The sequence below is a fragment of the Sycon ciliatum genome, chromosome 12 (assembly GCF_964019385.1).
Source record: "Sycon ciliatum chromosome 12, ocSycCili1.1, whole genome shotgun sequence".
Classification (NCBI taxonomy): Eukaryota; Metazoa; Porifera; class Calcarea; order Leucosolenida; family Sycettidae; genus Sycon; species Sycon ciliatum.
In genome coordinates this window covers 13,646,327-13,666,036 of record NC_088654.1, presented here as the reverse complement: position 1 = coordinate 13,666,036, position 19,710 = coordinate 13,646,327, and the positions used below count along the sequence as shown (strand labels likewise).

The window sequence follows — 19,710 nt, the reverse complement described above, 5'->3', positions numbered from 1 at the left end:
CATGGTTCGGTGGTGCTCACTGGTGGCTGTGGAGATCCGACGTGTCAGCCGGTGGGCACTCTGATGATTCCTACACCCCTGCGCAGAAACCCGCCGCCGATGTACTTCGAGAGTTTGCGCCACCGCGCCAGTAGCACATGTGGCTAATAATCATCGCATTACTCCTAGCAATCATGTGGACTCTTTACTGCACATCTTGTATGTTTTAAAGACAGAGCTCCACAGGGCTAGACTTTGAAAGTTGATGATTCCCTTTTTACAGTTTTCATTGAAAGATGTTATTTTGTGTCACATTTACCGGAGTATATTCACTGCTAAGGAGCAATACAACAGCAAGTACTCTTACACAATGTTAACCCATTGAACGCTGATGACGTCTATAGACGTCATTGAAAATGCCCCCCTTGCGCTGATGACGTCGGACGTTATGGGATATTATAGTGATTTCTGGCACTGTCTGGTATGTAAAAGCACTGTTGGTCAGTTGTACCATGATCCTTGCTCTTCCAGCACTCTGAAAGAATAGTGCCCAGACAGTGGTGTCACAGTGACGAAACGTGCAAGAGCGATAACCTTCGCTCTAATATAATGTGGTGATCTTAGAGCGAAGGTTTCATTCGCCTAGCTCAAAGTGATGGTACTACCGTAGTACAGCTGAATTCAAGAAAACAACGTGTACTCAGCATTCATGCAGGTTTGCCCGAGTGTTCTGCTCCGCGTTCTTCTCCTGTGCTTCAGACAGAAATCAAGTTTTACTGTCAGTCATTCATCTGGAAGTCCTAATTGCTACGCCAATGGACTTTTAAAAGGATCCCAATTGTTTAGCTCATCATACACAGTAAAAGTAACGTTAGTTAGTGTAGGTCGGCCGAGTAATAGTTCATTGACAGGCGTCCATTTGCCAAGTGGCTTTCCCCTTCAATGCTTCATGCCATCAGTGAAAATTTAATGCACTAAAATACCGGTATTACAAACTTCGAACTTGACGTCATGACGTGTAGTCATGTAGGCCGTGGCCGCCTGCTCGGTTCACGTGAACTCACAGAGCCTACGCGACCCCAAAATCCGGTCGAGTGCATGCAGTAGCTTCGCTGCAGCCTGCAGGACTCTACTACTTCTGGAGTACTGGAGGCTGGGCACTGGTTGGTGTGGGGAGCGGAGGAGAGTCATTCAACGCAGTTTGCACAGCTCTAACGTTAGTTCACCTCCCTTCGCCTCATCAAAGCTTCTACGACTTCAATTACTATAATAATTACAATTATTTTCAGTCCTTTGGAGTGGCGAAGTGTCGGGGAGCGAGCATTCCAGCCCAGTGTTTGCATGTAATCTGCGATCTGCTTAGCATAGTAACGGTCGGTTAGATTTCAAGTGACTACGCGGAGCTGGTATCGGAACTGATTCAAGTGTTCGAGAGATGGCTTCTCTACTTCGAGCGCTACTTGTCGTTTGGGTACTGGAAGGTAAGCGGTCGACGGTTGTGTACACTTTGTAGAATTTCGTGGTCGTCTAGTTGCAAAGAAAATTGTATGCATTGAGATGAAAGTACATAAATTTCGCATGGTTACGATAATTTTTGTTTGGGTTCAAGTCTCCTGGTATGGAATAATTTACTCGGCGTTACGATCAATGCAAGGGTTAGGGACGTGGAAGTGACCACCGATGAATGCATAGTCCAGTGGCTTTAGAATGCTCAGTCACTCAACACGACAGATCACACGCATGGGGCTGTGTTTCCTAAAACAAGAAATTCAAACAAACAAAACAAAAACAAACATGAACTTGACAGGCAACAAACACGACTGTTCAACCTAAGTCATTTCCAAACGGGAAAGTCATCAACTGAGATGTATTTATGAAAGGTTGCCCGAGGATCGTAGTAATACGTCGAATTCGGAGTTGCAACACTGATTCCCCTCTCCCTTTCGCGTTTATGAAAGGTTATGCGATCACATCACTGAGTCCAATACCAACTGCGAGTCTTGAACGTTTTCACGGAAAGTAATGAAAAGTGGAATGTGTTCTTGCGCCTGCAGGCCTTCTCAGCCAGGGCAATGCTGACGAGGAGATTGTTGAGAAGCCTCAGCAAGACAACCTAGCAGGTGAGTTACTAACGCGCCGGTCAAGGTAGCTTGAAGCAAAGTGCTCAATGTAGAAATATGCAGAGCAGTGTACACATACCACGGAGATGAAAGGCTGTGTAATTGCATGTAATATAGCAATTAGGAGGACGAGCTGAAGTGACATTTGGATTACTATATTTAATATGAAATCGTGACTTCAGCACACGATTTCATTGATAAAGTAATCCAAATGTCACTTCAGCTCGTCCTCCTTATTGCCATAATTGTTGTCTCCTCGTCGAATATTTAATTACATGTACGTAGCCTTTGTTACAACTTATATGTGTAAACAAAATGTCACGGTTTGCGTGAGACTCGGCCGAAGACGAGTTTTCCGCATCTGTAGGAATGCCATCACCCTTCAAGGATGAAGGCGCAGATACAGATGTTGTATGTGTGGAAAGTATGTTTTTTTTCTGCCCCTGGACCTTCTGGCTGGTAGTGACTATCGGGAGTTCCCTCTGGAACAGGGACGATAATTTTATTTACATGACAACCCCCCACACTGGATTTGTCGCAAGTCGTCAGCCGTGCTAAACAACCCTTGCTCCAGAAGACCACCTGTGTTTGGACACCATGATACGTTGTAACTATTGAATTCACCGTAAAGCACCGTAGATCCGCCCCGTCTCTAATTCCCGGCCGAATTTGTATCTGTGATGCAGCTTTAGCTGTATCAATATGTCAAAGTGCGATGTTGAACCGATGCATGCATGCACTGTTGTACGCAAACCATGCCAGTGCTGTATGTCTGCGCATGATACTGTACGCAGTACTGCACGACAAGACTGATCGTCCGTATACAGTGCTGGCAACTGAAATCCGACCCCCTGGGTGGCGCGGGGGGGTCGGATATCAGTTGCCAGCAGTGTATATGGACATCATACTGAACATGGCAGCCCTGATCTAACCGCCTGCCCCTATACTCTCCTGGAAGCCCAGCCTCAAAACAACACCGAGGGGTGGGGTGGATCAACGCTATTTAAGGTACTCTAAATCTTCCGATGAACAACAAGGAGTCGTAAACTTATTACTTTCAAATGGCTGGACAACCGGTGAATGTGTCGGTGGCGTAAATTTTGACCGTTCATATAATGTACACAGAAATAGAGTAACTGAAGATGATCATAGCCAGCAATCGCATGTCATCACGTACATTCAAAATCAACATAATTTTTCGAATCGACCTTTTTTTCAGGATCACTTTTCAACGAGGACGAAGCAAAGCCGGCCGAACGAAGCCTAGAGGAAGAAAATCACCCTCTCCACTTCACCATCACGATACTGACATAGATACGAGATGAAACAACTAAAAAATCCACAAGAAAACAGTACGGCCATCATCGCGCTGACTTTGGTCTGACTTTGGTCTGAGAATTTCTATCACGATCAAAAATGTACGAGGAGCACTCAAAAATAAGCCACAGACGTACCTTTATCGCTCTCTACTCCTTTTTCAAGGCACAAAAGTCGACTCTCCACTTCCAAACCAGGAACCAGACATATCAGTGGTCCTTTTCAGCTGCTCCACGAGCGCAGGAAATGTTCACCAAGGGGCGCAGAGCAGCATCCATTCCAGAAAAGAGCTAAAATACGAGTGAGACTGCATGACTGAGTACATGAGTACATGTATGAGTACATGCAGAAAATAGTCAATTTCAGCGTTTCTGCTCCAAACAGCAACTAGCTTCGACTAGAAACAAAGATTACACCAAAGAATCAAACAACAACCATTTTCTGCAGTTTTTTTGTGGATGGCTTCCTTGTGCTTGGCCCAGCACGCCAAAAATCACACCTCGGAGGAGTACAAAAATTACAACTCTCAGATGTCCTCGATTGCTGGCCATGATACCCATTGACCATAGTTGTAGTGGTCTTCTTGGGTAGGTTGTCACCTGATCAGAGAGGTCGTCTTGCCAGGTTTGACCGTAGTTTACTGCTGTCTGGTTGTGTGTACATCAGGTGTAGTGTTCATAGCTAGCTGAGTGTGCCTCATTGCTTTCTTGTTCTATGTACCAGATGTACTGTTAGTAGGCGTGTGTCGTTCATTGCTTCCGGGTTGTACGTGTCAGATATCTGTTCAAAGTTGCTGTAGTTCGCTGCTTTCTGGTTACGTGTGACGAATGTACTCTACCTTGGTGCTTGTAGCTCATTGCTTTCTGGTTGTGTTGCCAGATGTACTATTCCTAGTTGAATATATTTTACTGTTTTCTGGTTATGTGTCTCAGATGTTTGTGATTTGCTTTCAAGCAATGTGCATAATCAGTAAATTGGTGTTACTGTTTTTGTTTTGTTTTTTTTGGTTTCCCGTTCTCGGGGCCTTCTATTCGGTACTCTTTGTAGTTGTACTTCTGTACTGTTGAGCTATCTGACTTCAAATAAACATTAAAAAGATAAAAAAAGGTGTATGTAGTTCACTGATTTCTTGTTCTGTGTGTCATATGTACTGTTCCAAGTCGATGCACATGGAGTTTACTGCTTTCTTCTGCTGTGCTTGTCAGATGTACTGTTCGTAGGTGGCTACGCCGAACACAAGGACTTTGCAGTGTACGCGGACGGCAAGCGGCAGCAGTACATGACGACGGACACCATGTTTGAGGCGGGCGACAGCAACAGCTTGCGACTGGAGGTGCGCAGCTCTCACCTGATAGCCATCGTCATGACTCCACCACAGTTCCGCAGCGGCGAGCGGCCACCATTGGGCATCATAGCGTCGCTGGAGCAGCACACGAGAACACAGGAATTTGCGACGACCGATGCCACATGGAGATGCAGGTAAAACATACACACAATTTCAATCCTACTACAGATATTCGTTAGTTCAGTAAGTTTAAAAGGGAAAGTCTTAATTATGACTGTCACTACCAGGAATTAGACCAGAGAACTACGCTTGATGCCAGCGATGCTCTACCACTGAGCTATGGTGTAGTTGTCATCCCAGGAGAGACTGTTCAACGTCTTCTTCAGACTCCTATCTTCAAATGTTCAATTTTGCCCATGCAGAGGGCTGTTTTGACAGGTCTTGTATAATGCGTGTGCGTGTGTGTGTGTGTGTGTGTGTGTGTGTGTGTGTGTGTATGTGTGTGTGTGCATGTGTTTATGTTTGTGTGCGGCTGTGTGTTGTGTATGCTCATCTGTGTACGCATTGTAATACACTTGGACAGGCATGGCAGCGGTGCAATGCGCCGACTGAAGGAAAAAAGCACGGGTCGCAAGTGGTTTCACCCGCAGTACGACGACTCTCACTGGCCTACGGCCACTGTTTTAGGAAACCATGGCCAGAAGCCTTGGGACGTAAGCTTGAAGTTTGTATTGTGTGTGTTTGTGTCACCGTGTTCATGGGTGTGTGTGGGGCAGGGGGGGGGGGGGGGGGGGGGGGGGGTTGTGCGGGTGCTTGCGTGTGGGTATGAGTGCATGTGCGTGGTTGCGTGTATGTGTGTGTGTGTGTACGTGTGTGGGTGTGGTTGTCTGTGTATGTGTGTGTGTGTGTGTGTGTGTGTGTGTGTGTGTGTGTGTGTGCGTGTATACGCATGTGCATGTGAGACTGTGTGTGCGCATACACTTGTGCACGGTTGGGTTAGCACGACCATTAAAAGCTTGATTTACCGGACCCTGCGTAAAGCGGAATCCTGTTCAGACCTGACGATTTTCATGCACGGATAGTCTGCCATATAGAACTCACCGCAACAAGGGAAATGCTGTCGAACGAGGAAAGCGGAGCTTATTTCATGACCCAAGTTCCTTTTTCACCTATCACAACAGAAGTCCGTACTGTACAGTATGAACTGTCGCCGTCATGGAAGCTCTTTTCAGGTCTCGGTACGATCCTAGTTCCCAGCACGGACTGCATACGTGTACACACATACGCAAAAGAGTTGCGTGTGTGCGTGCGTGTGTGTACATGTGTCTGCGCGCGCGCGCGTGTGTGTGTGTGTGTGTGTGTGTGTGTGTGTGTGTGTGCGTGTGTGTGTACATGTGTTTGTGTGTTTGTGTGTGTGCGTGTGCGTGTGCATGTGTGTCTGTGTCTGTGTGTGCGTGCATTTGTGTGTGTGTATACACGTGCGTTCATGGCTTCTGCTGTAGCATCGCTATCATCGCCTCTGGCGATGGGCGTCCAATGGTCCAATGGAACCCTACTGAAATGTTCGCGTTACATTACCCAACCAATATTTTTACAATCTTTGTATTTTCGTAGAGCCCTGTCTCCTATGCAATTATTTGTGTCTTCTTTTTCTTTACTCCGCCCTTGTCCAGGTATTGATGGACATCAGCAGTTCAGCCAAGTGGATCTGGGCCAACACAACCCAGCCTAGTCACACAGTTCTGTGCAGAGGCTGGGTATCACATGACCCAGGTAAGACATCATACTGAACGGCTGAATCTGAACTGCGATGCGAAAGATAGGACAAGGCATTGGTCGTGCTTAAAATCGGGCCGGCCGGGATTGGCTCCGACACCCCCGTGCTCTAGTGTCTCTCGCAGATCTGCGTGACAAATTACGTGCTGTATCGCGAGTGCAGAACGGGAACATGGTGCGCTCAATTACGTCAACATACCAAAGAATGTGTCTTTTGCAAGGGTATTGGGCTCTCTATGAGTCCCTGGCCAGAGTGTACTCCACCTACCGAGAGTATACTGCATAAGCCTATGATGGGATAATGTTCGACCCGATTCGTAGGATGAGATTCTTCATGTTTCATTTACTGCTCATCTCTGGCTTACCCGCTAACCATTGTGAACCTCGCACCCGCACACAGCCATCGCGCAGCTTTGCGTAAGCTGCAGGCAACGCGTTGTCGGCACTCTGGTTGCCCATTGTGCAGCGAAAAGCTCCAGCGTCTGGTATTTTCTCTCCGCAATGTTCTCCACAGGGTCTTGACTCAAGGTTCATGCGAACAGACCTATCTCACACACAAGGCACCTAGTTGCGACAAAGATTCATGAAGCTCTGTGTGCACTGGTTTTAGGGAAAGACGCAAACGGGAAAAGCTGCGTCCTGTCTGTGTGTATGTGTGTGTGTTTTTTTTTACAAAGAACACAAACCCTGTCGAGAATTGATAGAACAAACAACTATTGAGTCGGGGCTGACTACTAGTATCCATTAGTGCAGCTGTGTAGGTGGGGCGTTGTGGACTCCTCCGACCAAAGGTCTCGGTATGCTTGCACACAACGCTCACCAGGTGTTGATATATGGGCCGCGATCAGCTAAAACATGTCTTTGGGGTTTCGTAAAAAAGTTGGGAATTGACGAAATGAAAAAAATGTTTTTTTGGAGCGCGTTCACTCTGCACTTCATTCAAATGATTCATGATGTGGCGATCATCTTCTCAAATTTTGTTCAAACACTTGTTTGGCGTTCTACTTCAAGTAGCTGGCGAGCAAAGACTCACAATGTCCGCATCTAGTGATACTAGAGCAGCTCGCAGGGCCAGACAATCGCTGTGCATGGCCCAGGTTTGTTCCGGTGTCTGCAAGTCCGCGGCGGCGGGTCTGCAGAGCGACGCTGACAATTTGTTGGGATCTCATTGATGTTGATGTCGACAGCGAAGCTGAATCGTCCCCGTCGTCTCCAGTAGCGAAGAGGCACAAGTTATGGGCTAGTACATAATCATTTTTTCCGGCGAACAGGCTGCCTTACGACGTTACTTGCGTTCAGCTCTCATGAGGCGTCTGACGCAGTCTCGGAAACGCAGGCGATGATCGAAAGTGTCACTGCCAGAATCGAAAGAGTATGCAAGTGCAACGCCGCCCAGTGCATCGTGTTGCTTTCCAGGAAGAACTTGGGCCATGCCTTTGAACTGATGTCGTTGACATGCTCAAGTCGGTGTCAACATCTTTAGTTTCGTTGTATTGTGCTCCGCCACAAAAGCCACTAAGTAATAGTTTGTCTCTTTGTGTCAGACTGTGAGAAAACTGTCAATTTCTATTTCAAAGTACATATTTTGAAAGCGGAGTTTGGGGCACTTGTAGACTACTTTTCTGCCCTGTATCACCTTCAAGAGGTCAAGTAAGGTCCCAAGAACTGTTTTCTGGAGGAAAACAAAATTTGAAATTTTTCACCCTAAGTTTTAGCTGGTTGTGGCCCATAATTATAATGGGTACACATTTTGCTGATGTGCACAGTCTCGCATTGTGTTGGTTTGACCTTTTCCTTGGGTTTCCAGATGTTCTCTCCATATCAGTCGACTCGCATTTCACGGCTTATGGTGACGGCCGTCTCCTTGGAAACGGTTCTGATTGGGAGCAAACGTATAGGTTTGCTATGCCTGGCAGGTCCAACCATCTCCTAGCTGTCCATGCATGGCAAGACGGTGAGGCGAGCGGAGCGGGTTCCAGCAGATCTCCGGGAATACTGGCTTCGTTGCAGGTAATGTGGGAAGAGTGCATGACCCCCAAGAGCGTGCGACTGCGCTGTGAGTGCTGCCCCGACGGAATATCACGACTTCAAGTTGAGGAAGGGGGGGGGGGGGTGGTCCTAAAGATGGGAAACTCGGTCTCTAGCCGAGTCTTATGCGAGCTGTGAAATGTTGTTATTTATTCTCTATTCATACGATTTCTTTGAGCATGGTTGTAGTGTGTTGGCCTACTGTTGGCCTACTGTTGGCCTACTGTTGGCCTACTGTTGGCCTACTGTTGGCCTACTGTTGGCCTACTGTTGGCCTACTGTTGGCCTACTGTTGGCCTACTGTTGGCATACTGTTGGCATACTGTTGGCCTACTGTTGGCCTACTGTTGGCCTACTGTTGGCCTACTGTTGGCCTACTGTTGGCCTACTGTTGGCCTACTGTTGGCCTACTGTTGGCCTACTGTTGGCCTACTGTTGGCCTACTGTTGGCCTACTGTTGGCCTACTGTTGGCCCTTCTACTAGTATATTATAAAAACGAGCCATCACAAAACCTCTCTTTTGTTTCTCCTTCTTGTGCTGCAGACACCATTTCCACCTGGCGGTGTGTCCAATCAGATGTGGAAGTGCCGTCGCAGTCTCCAGGACGGAGAGGAGAAGGATTGGATGAGGGAGTCGTTTGATGACTCCCGGTGGAAAGCGGCCAGCGTCGTAGAAGGCCACTATACGGACCAATCAGAGAAAGGTGGGACGTGCATGTGCACTCAAGTTTCTCATCTTCCACTTAGTGCGAAAATGGCTCAGAGCTCCCTAGAAAATATTGTTCATAGTTTTCACTTTGATCTCCATACAGTGAAGCCTGTCTATGGTGACCTATCAAGGCACCGTCAAATGTGGTCTCTGTGTACAGGTGGTGTCTTTATCCTTGGATATTTGACTCGAACTAATGTCTCTTGGTTTGATTCATAGTGGTCTTCTTACGCAGCTGATTGCTTTATCAGAGTGGTCTCATTGACAGGTTTTACTGAATTGCATTCCTCGATGTTACGCTAGAAATGACCGAGTGTCAGATCGATCAAAGTCTTGCAACGTTTCAATCATATCATTTTATGATTGAAAGCTGCACATGCCGTCCACAATAGGTTGAAAAAATATCCCAGGGCCATTCTCCGGTACCCCCCCCCCCCCATATTCTGTGTAACACAACAAATCTTGAGTAACTCCCAACGTCTCTGGCTTGTGGTTCCTGGCACTCCACATGTATTTCCCCATACTTTGCTGCCATTTTCTGCTCGGGTGTCTTGCCTATAGGTCAGAAGTGTACGTATACACTGTAACGTCTCTCCTTTTGCTGTTTGATTCCTGGTAATGCAGACTTTTGTATCGATCTACAATAAAACCTGTGGCTAACGACCACCCCTTGGGGCCAGAGAAAGCAGTCTTTAGTGGCAGGTGGTCCTTAGTTAGAGGTTTGCACTGCACAACCACATATGAATGTGAGACCGTCCTTTCCTGGCGAAGTGGTCTGTAGCGCCAGGCTGGGCGCTAGTCAGGGTGGTCTTTAGTTACAGGTTCTACCGTACATCTATAACAAGGTGTATTTCACAAACGGAGTTGTCTTCTCTTTTTCTGTTTTATTGCTGGCTATGCAGGAGTTCGCATCGACATCAGTCAGCATGCTAACTGGGTTTGGGCGGCCGGCAAACGGCACTCGGAATCGGAGCGCGACGAAGTCTTTTGCCGGGCAACAAAGATGTCGTCCACCATGCGTGAGTACAATACTAAACTGCAACGTTTTGATTTCATATTCTCAGCACATGCATATGTATTTAAGTAGGATGACATGAGGACATGTTTGTGCAAATTGTTCAAATTCACCTTTTTTGGTAGACTTGCTTGAGCATAGTCGTATGTTTGTTTGTGTGTGTTTTGCGGGTGCCTCTGTGTGTGTGTGTTTTGCCTACAAAATTCACATTATCTCCAGACACTGGGGTGAATAATGGATTGTGGTGGTGGGGCACATTAACCCTTTCAGTGCCAAGGACGAGATAACTCGCCCTACAGAGCCCCACGCGATTGGCCAAGGACGAGATATCTCGTCCTTGTAGTGCGCACTACTACAGTAATGGCAACTGAAATCCGACCACCCCAGCGGTGCGCTAGCCGCGTTAGCGATTCGTACGAGACGCTAGGGGGGTCGGATTTCAGTTGCCGGCGCTGTACATCTCACTGGCCATGCACTACGATCTAGCTTGGCCGATTGTGGCTCTTCGAGGGGAAACTAGAGGTTTTCCCCTACTGAATAAGACCTCACTCACCGTGTTTGAGTAAGTATGGGCGCGGGGGCGTACATTCACAGCGCAAGCGCGAAGAACATATTTCGATTGAGAAACAATTAGAGCGACGGAACGTACTTTAGGTCTCTCTAGCTGTCACTCAGAAACGGCGAGCGCCGCATGTCGACTGAAGAGGTCCTCCAGTCCATGATGGACTCGGACAGTGATGACTGGAGCTGCGATAGTGAAGGCGGTGACTCGGATGCGGACATAGCCGTCCGCGATCGTGAAAAAATCAGATTTTTCATGAAAATGGCACGGCCAACCGCGTGCATCTGGCCTGTCACTGAAAGGGTTAAGCTCAGCCGACCAGGGGTCTCGGCTTCATAACTTACCTAGTGTGTGTGTGTGTGTGTGTGTGTGTGTGTGTGGTGTGTATGTCTGTCTGCGTGTGTGTGGTGTGCGTGTCAGCTAGTTCGGTTGGTTGGTGCACTTATGCCAGGTAGTGTTGAGTCTGTTGCCAACGGGTTCGGCTGCTTCAAGGTGTAATGTTGTACCTGCCACTATTATTGGTTTCAGGGTTCATACTTTCAATTTGAAGTATACAGTTCTGTTAACCATGGACGACTTCTGGCTATAGTAACTCTTGGGTAATCAATGGTGATAGTGAAGCTTATATATATTTATATTATATACTCTGGTTTAGCCACCCAAACTAGTATCAAATATTACCTTCACCAGGGGCGGGGGTAAGTGCATACTGGATACCCTGCTGCTATGAATCCTCTTTCTGCACCTTGTCCTCACCGACTTACCAGCGCATTTACACCTCTGCGTGCTTCTCTTGCGACAGGAGAATACACGGTACATGGCTTGTATGTGTGTGTGCATGTGCATGAATGTGTATATGTCTATGTGTGTGGATTCGTGTGTTTGTGTGTGTGTCGGGGGGGGGGGGGGGTATACATATTTGCATGCTTGCTTGCATTCCTTCGTGCGTGAATATGTTTGCGATTGCACATGTGTGCATGTGCGTGTTTTATGTGCACGTTTGTGTTGTCTTTCCCCTACACCAGATGCCATGAAGAGTCAGTCCCGTGGCAAACTCTCCGTTGTTGACAGCAGCGCGAGTAAGAGAACGGAAGGCAAGCTGCAGATGAAGTATCTACATCCGCGGAAGCACTGTAAGATCTCGGGGGGGGGGGGGGGGGGGGGTTGGAATGAACTGAGCCGGCTATCAATCTACTACAGAAATCGGACAGTTGTATGATGCTGTCCGATGAGTGTTTCTGAACACGGAACTCTGAGTAACGGCAGAAAAGGGCTTGGTTGTGTCGTTGTTGTGTGAGTGATGCTATGACGGCATTATTTATTTATTCCGCCATTATGGTCATTTTTGAACAATCTTCACTTCTTCATCATTTCTAGGAACTGGCCCGTGGCCGGTGAGAAGGCATCCTTGCCTGTAAATCTCATGAAGTAAAATAAAACAACAACAACAACAACAACTTTCGTTACTGATTGCGCTCCTAAATTTCCAAACGATGGCACCGTGGCTGCATCCACGATACCACTGGCTAGAAATTTAGGAACACAATGTAAACTCGCTTTCTCCAAGAAGAATGAATCTCTATTCAGTTATAGGGCACTGCAGGAGCGGAAAAGGCTCGCAAGGCAATTTCTGTGATCCTACCCACAGACCACGGATGTTCCAGCCCTGTAAAAATGCCCCCCCCTCCATTCTTGTTCACAAGAGCGTAGGTGGAAATTTGTGCATGGTGAACTCTCCCGCAGAGCATATAGCAGCGAAGCACAGAGCGTTTATTTATCTGCTTTTCAACTCGGGATGGCCGCCTTAAAGACGAAGTTGATTACGAAAGAAACTCTAAGCAGCATGACTGTCGAAGAGAACTATGCTGGTCGTATTCCTCTTTGATACAGCAACAATGATATTTTCTGTGGCTCATCATGATCGTCTGTTGTTGCAGTTGAAAAAGTTCAGGAAGTGGATATATCTCGGCTGGATCCGACTGCGTTCTTCCGCGACTTCCTTTCCCAGGGTCGTCCGTTTGTTGTGCGGGTAAGTTGGATTGGCATCACTGTCGTGTTCGTGTTACTGTACAGAGCACATGTGAACGGAACACGGCATGGAGCACTTTTCCAGCACCCTTTGATAGTTGGGAAGTTGCAGTCACATACTGACAAAACTCCAAAGTGTTCACGACAAGGATTTGTAAAAGTACAACCCTCCGGAAGCAGCATGCTCGGTATGTGTTCATGCATTCGAATGCGAATCCCAGAGCATGACATAAGCTGCGTACACAATAATACCACAGCTGTGTCTGAACATTACACACTCTGTGTTTTGCGCAAGCCAATGACGCTGTTGGTTCTGCTCCGTTATCCTTTACGTAAAGCGTATTGTCCGAAGTAAAAGCCGCACTAGAGTATAAGCCGCACCTCCCCCCCCCCCCTCCTTTGTCACGAAATACAAACCTCTGTGAATTTGATCATCAGACTATAAGCCGGACACCCCGTTTCGTTGGTGAAGTTTTCAAATTTCGGCTTATACTCCGGATAATGCAGTAAGTTACTCCTCCTCAATGCACAGTCTGCCATGCATTGGGTCGTGCAACATACTCGGCATAACAATAATATTTCCCAGTAGGTGATGTTCTCTACTTGACTGGTCATGCTTTCTCGTTCAGGGTGGTATAAAGTCGTGGCCGGCATACGAGAAGTGGACTGACGAGTATCTGATGTCCAAGGTTGGTAATGACCAGACTATGGTAACACACGCTCCAGACAACATCTTCTACTTCTACGGAAAGAAGCACGACATGACCGAATCGACCGTCGGAGATTTCTTGTCGGTAAGTACATTTGCATTTGCTCAGTTGCATCTAACAGACCTGACAGAACCCGTCCGGTCAACCAACCCGTCCAGTCGGTTGCCTAGGCCATGGCCGGACCAATTGTTTGGCCACCAACATGTGTTACTGCTGAGGAGGTCATGTGTATACCCGCCGTATCATACACAAAGTATAAAAGACTAGGGTATGGCCGGACCAATCAGAAACTGTTTCCGTGGGTACTGCATCAGGTCAGTGTTAGCCTTTAGCCTTTCAGGCGTGACGCTAAAGAAACTCTGGATGTGAATGTGAGTACTCGAGATGTTTTATAGCCGGTCATGTTAGTTTACATCAGGATCTAAAACTGACTATCCGGTCAGGCCCCCTCAGGATCCCTTTGGCTGTGATGCACTTGTGCAGACGCAGTTGCACCGGGAAAGAGCGGTTTTCACTTCGCTGAACTTCCCCATCACATAAAGCTGGATATGCCTACAGTTGGTGTCACGGGCAGCCCTCGCTTACCCGGTCCTCTTTTATCCGGATCCCTCGCCACCCGGAAGAAAATAGCTGGTTACGGATTTACAGCATACGTGATGCATTCAACATAACCGGAGTTCGGTTATCCGGTTCCCTCGCCTATCCGGATAATTTTTGTGGAAGACGGATGTGTGCGGTTGAGCGAGGTCTGACTGTGCTCAGCTTAGGATTTGTGAGGGAATCTGAGTGCCACAAAGTACAAACATCCTATCAGAGTTGTTTACTGTCTGTTGCACTAGTTCCAAGCTCTTAGTCGGGACTACAGTTTCTGGGCTGGCTGTTTTTTCTTCTTTTTTTTTCTTTCTACAAAATCCACATATCCCCAGACGCCGAGGTGAATGATGGAGTGCGGTGGTGGAGCCCATTAGTCTCAGCCGACCAGAGGTCTCGGCTTCATAGCTCCATGGGCGTCCAGTTAATGTCAGACTCGACCCTGTGGGTGCACCACTGTGCAGTATATGTCGCAAACCTGAAGAGTCTTAATACATGCCAGGCCACACTAGTCACAGAGTACCACGAGTTTGGTTTGTTGTAACTATACGCTTCATCCCAGATGGCAATCTTCAGGCAACTGTGTGAGTGATACTGCTCTGCTCCTGCATTGAGCACTCTATCGAACCGGACAACTCTGCTGTCTAATACCTGCGAGGTGATATGATCACCAGTAGCTGTACTTGAAATGTTGTCGTTCTGTTTTTCTTCTTTCTGCCATGGTCATTATCACAGACATATCGTGATCCGAACAGGAAGAAGAACTTGTACCTTGCACAGCATCCACTGCAGTCAGAGGATGGTACCAAGTCCAAAATCCGGGATGATGTCAAACAACCACCGTTCACCAAGTTCTTGGTATGTTTGTGAGTGTGTTGGTGTGTGTGTGTGTGTGTGTGTGTGTGTGTGTGTGTGTGTGTGTGTGTCCCATATGGTGCAGTGGTATGTGCAGCGATTTCCAATCGATAGGTTGCGGGTTCGATTCCCGACGATTATGGTCACACACGTCTTTCTTCTCTTTCTCAGACTCTTCCTGACTTTTCTTTCATTCTCCTGGGTGGTTACCAACAGCCAGTGCATGCCGGAGTATGTGGTGTGATGTGTGTGTGGGAAAAAAAAGAAAGAAAGAAAAAAAAGAAAAAGACCAAAAATAGGGATTCACTGGCCAGAAAAAGTCACTTCAAAATAGCTGTATGGTGTAGACCAGGCTGAATAGTGACGGTCAATTCTTCAGCCTTGCAAGCTGTTGAATGGTGCAATCCCAGCACAAGTTGCTATGGCTTCTGCCGTAGCATTGCTATCATCGCCTCCGGCGATGGGCGTCAAAGGTCAAGGTCAAAGGTGTGTGTGTCTGTCTGTCTGTGTGTATGTTCGTGTGTGTGTATGGGGGGGGGGGGGGAGGGGGGAGAGGTATGTGTGTGTATGTGTGCATGTGTGTGTATTGTGTTCATGTGTATGTGTGTGTGTGGATGTGTGTGTGTGTGTGTGGGGGGGGGGGGGGGGGGGGGCTTACTCAAGTGTGTGGATGCGTGTGCATGTGTATGTGTGTGTGTGTGTGTGCGTGTGTGCATGTGTGTGTGTGTGTGTGTGTGTGTGTGTGTGTGTGTGTGTGCGAGGGGGGGGGGTGTACACATGTGCCTATGTGATCGTTTGCGAATGTTTCTAACATAGCCCGTTCGCTAATATCGATTCACTGTTCGGCAGGTGTAAGTGCACATATTTATTATGCATGTGTTCTTTTTACTTCTGTGCATGGCTCTTTCTTGAATCAGTCGAAAAAATTTCATGTTTTGACTTATAGTAAAGATGCATTCATGTTTTGACTGATGGTGAAGAAAAAAGAACTGTTTATCATGTGTTCTTTATGCCCTTCACAGCACCTGGAAGATGCATTCGTGTGGATGGGTGGTGGAGATCAGGTGACACCAGTACACTTCGATAACTCTGAAAATGTCATGTGCATGGTGGCCGGCAGAAAGCATATCCGCATCTTCGAGCCGGGAATGAGCAACTTCCTCTATCCATTGGTGCAGAATAAGTAAGTCAAGTCGATGGGAAATATGCCCTATTCGAAGAAATGGCCATTGTGTTTTGTGAATACCGGCAGAATTCCAAGCCGGTGCTTGCGTTAGAAGCGATACCATCTCTCCTCTCGACATTTCCTGATTTTACCCTCAATTCACTTTCAATTACATCGGTTTTCATTTGACCCGGGCGAGTTGTAAAATGGTGCAAAGCTCTTCACTGAAATTTGGTCATACACAAGTATGTCCAGTTCATCCCATGGGTTGCACAGTGACCAGCGAGTACTTGACTCCCACCATCCGATTTCGTTGAGCAACGCCATACAACTCTCACAATTTTCTCTTGCCTCATCTCCTGTGTGTGTGTGTGTGTGTGTGTGTGTGTGTGTGTGTGTGTGTGTGTGTGTGTGTGTGTGTGTGTGTGTGTATCTATGTATCTATGCTAGAGCTGAGTCGGGTAACATTTCTTCGGGTATCGGGTTCGGGTAGTTTTCCAAGGGTAGCACGGGTACTCGATCTGGTAATGTTTCCGTGGTAACACCACGATGCACCCCTTCTCTTACACAATGGGTAGATGTGCAGAGTCTGCACGCGTGCACAGTACATGATCATCTGCGACTTCGGGTTTTCGGGTACTATTCTGAACCCGTCTACCTGAGGTCCTCTCGGGTAGCATAGGGACCTGACTACCCATGCACATCACTAATGTATGGTACACCATATCTGTATTTACCACAGGAACACGGCAGTCACCAGTCAAGTACGCAACGCCTCCAACCGTAACCAGCCTGACTTCCCGGAGTTTGCGCAGGCAAGCTCGCTGACGGTGACCCTGGAAGCTGGCGATCTATTCTTCTTGCCGGCGTACTGGTGGCACGAGGTAAGCATCATGTATGTTTGTGTGTGTGTGTGTGTGTGTGTGTGTGTGTGCGTGCGTGTGTGTGTGTGTGTGTGTGTGTGTGTGTGTGTGTGTGTGTGTGTGCATGTTTGTGGGTGTGTATGTATATGTGTGTGTGTGTGTGTGTTGGGTGTGTATGTGTATGTGTGTGTGTGTGTGTGTGTATGTGTATGTGTGTGCGTGTGTGTTATCTTTGTATGTGTATATGCATATGGATATGAGTGTGTGTGTGTCTGTGTAGGTATGTGCGCTTGTACATGTGTTTGTTTTACCTTACAAGCTACCCTTTCACTAGTTGATTCCACTTGCCCTTATAAATCTATAATGAAACTTCAGTGCAACTTGCATGAAAAAGTAGATCCTCCGGTCCGTTCCCAAGGGAACACAGGATGGCCGCTAACACCCGGAGAACCTATGCATTCAAGGGCAATGACATCTGCAATTACCAGCCAGGATACTCTATAGAAATGTCAAACAGCAGGTGTAGCATAGTGTACAGTCCATTCAGGAAATACGATATCCTAGATTTTGGCTATAAATGGGTCAAATTTGAAGTTTTTTACAATCTTTTTTGTGCAATCCCCCATGAAATGCTCTTGCAATTTTGTTTCTGAAGTCCATTTCTCCGAAAAGCAAACAATAACAGGAATAGGATTTCGGCCAAGTTGGTCTTGTAAGCTCTAGTAAAAAATAAAAATATAAAGCACTGAATTGGGAATGGTGGCAAGAAAATCCAATCCATTTCACACCACTTGCATCACTGCATTGTCCGGTTCGAACATCACTTGAGGTACCTATTTCGGACCTTTTTCTAACCTAAAATTTCGCGGCACTGCTCTATGTACGATAAAACGACGAAAAATCGACAGATACGAAAGCTCGCCGGAGCCAGAGGTCATCTTTTTATGAATGGACTGTAGTGAAGTGAATATGTATCTAATATTGACTGAGTACGAGGTCAATATAGGAAATAAAAGCCGAGTAAAAGACCGAGGCGAAGCCGATGTCTTTTACGAGGTTTTATTTCCTATACTGACCAAGTACGAAGTCAATATTAGATTTATCACGACAAACAGTCCGTATTTCAAATTCCAGAACGATAACCTCATGAATCCCGGTTTTATGATTGCACAACCGTTGCACCACCACCTACTCATGCAGTGACAATGCTGCACTAGGCACCGTTCAACTGCGCAACCCCTAAGCAGTCAAATATAAGCAGTCAATATAGCCTTAAGGAGTGAAATATGCAGGAATATTTGACTGCTTAGGTATGGCAAAAATCTATGTGAGTCAATACTAAGGGAGTGATAAACTACTTTATGGCCAAAGACATGGCATCGAAAGTACTATTTTATGTCTAAACATGTGGGAAAGTACTATTTTCACATCCTGGCTCCAATTAGTTGCCCAAAGCAGCAAGGCGAATCTTCAGTGCGAAAAGCTAGGGTACCGGTATGTGCTTTTAAGCAGTAGCAGTGATTGAAATTATTTTTAGTGCCACTGTATAGTGTATACCAATCGATCGATATCGATTAATGGGGTCACGAAAGGTTAAAAGCAGGATATCATATCTAAACATTGTGACACTTTCATGCATTGTGCTATCCCTCTGTGTACATTTTCCTGCTGCAGGTGACCTCCTTTGATCGCAACATCGCTGTCAATTGGTGGTTCAACACTCACAGCTACGTCCTTGATGCCGTTTACAACAAGTGGATTGACGAACTGCCACAGACCCAGTGGGGGCTGGAGCAGGACCAGCAGCGAATTGAGCGCGAGAGACAGATGGAGGAACAGTCACGCGGGTCAGGTGGGGAGCGCCGAGGTATTCGCAGGCCCGGTGACGAACTGTAAGATGTGACTGTGCCAGACTAGCCGATGATGTTGGAAGAATGGGATTTTTTAAACATCTCGCATTGTACTTCACACAGTATACTTCTGTTTCGAAGCATGTCTGATACCGGAGCGCTTACCGACAAACCCACCATTCTAGCTCTATATACAGAATGACTCTTTAATCACAGCATACAAAGCATTTTTGCTTTCAGTTACTTCTCTTTTATCCATTTCCTTAACTAATGGATATTTGAATTATTTCACTTGAAATTCTAAACTCTAGGCTGTGCTGTATGGATGATACTGACATGACCTGATGTTTTTATTGGGCTGAACAAACTGTGTTTTCGTTGATATGGAACTGGTGCAAAGTGTGTCATTTGGAGACAATGTCTACGATCGATATTGAGCCGCTCTGAATTTTATATACGTAGGGGACAATTACGCATTGCCATTTATGCTCAAGGATTTGCGTCATGCATTCCCGTAACATTATTTTGCGAGTCCACTGGGGATAAGAGTCATACTGTAGCTCAGTTGGTTAGAGCATTGCTCGCGAATAGCAAGGTCCCTGGTTTGAGTCCCCGTGGTGTGACTGATGATTTTTCTTTCTTTCATATCTGGGTTGCAAGTGTTCAGTTTCGGTGAGAAAAGAGCAATACGTGGCATGTGGCCTCTGATTTCCTAATACTTTGAAATTCTCCTTGAAGTCCAAATTTGAAATTGCAATATGAATAACACTGGCTGCTAAAATACTTCGTTGCTGCGTTATGTACGTTTGAGGAGTATTGGTCGGAGAAGAAGTCTCCTTTATCTCCAGCTAACAAGG

At 46.8% G+C, this 19,710-nt stretch overlaps 1 protein-coding gene across 1 annotated transcript; it reads left to right on the top strand.

Annotated features, from left to right (window-relative positions):
- The first annotated feature begins 1,122 nt into the window (after positions 1-1,122).
- Positions 1,123-19,405, top strand: LOC135828886 (uncharacterized). The gene is made up of 15 exons (XM_065341316.1): positions 1,123-1,460; positions 2,034-2,099; positions 4,622-4,895; positions 5,285-5,414; positions 6,375-6,474; positions 8,285-8,487; positions 9,050-9,209; positions 10,117-10,233; positions 11,817-11,924; positions 12,729-12,820; positions 13,449-13,613; positions 14,856-14,978; positions 15,998-16,158; positions 16,883-17,024; positions 18,678-19,405. The coding sequence occupies exons 1-15, from the start codon at positions 1,415-1,417 to the stop codon at positions 18,897-18,899; spliced, it is 2,109 nt and encodes a 702-aa protein (XP_065197388.1). The 5' UTR covers positions 1,123-1,414; the 3' UTR covers positions 18,900-19,405.
- Positions 19,406-19,710: the final 305 nt, after the last annotated feature.

Excerpts from the sequence above, each read along its gene's own strand:
- LOC135828886 (XM_065341316.1), top strand. The coding sequence starts at position 1,415 with ATGGCTTCTCTACTTCGAGCGCTACTTGTCGTTTGGGTACTGGAAG. Across the intron at positions 5,415-6,374 it reads ATGGCCAGAAGCCTTGGGAC|GTATTGATGGACATCAGCAG; the intron begins GTAAGCTTGAAG and ends GCCCTTGTCCAG. Across the intron at positions 10,234-11,816 it reads AAAGATGTCGTCCACCATGC|ATGCCATGAAGAGTCAGTCC; the intron begins GTGAGTACAATA and ends CCCCTACACCAG.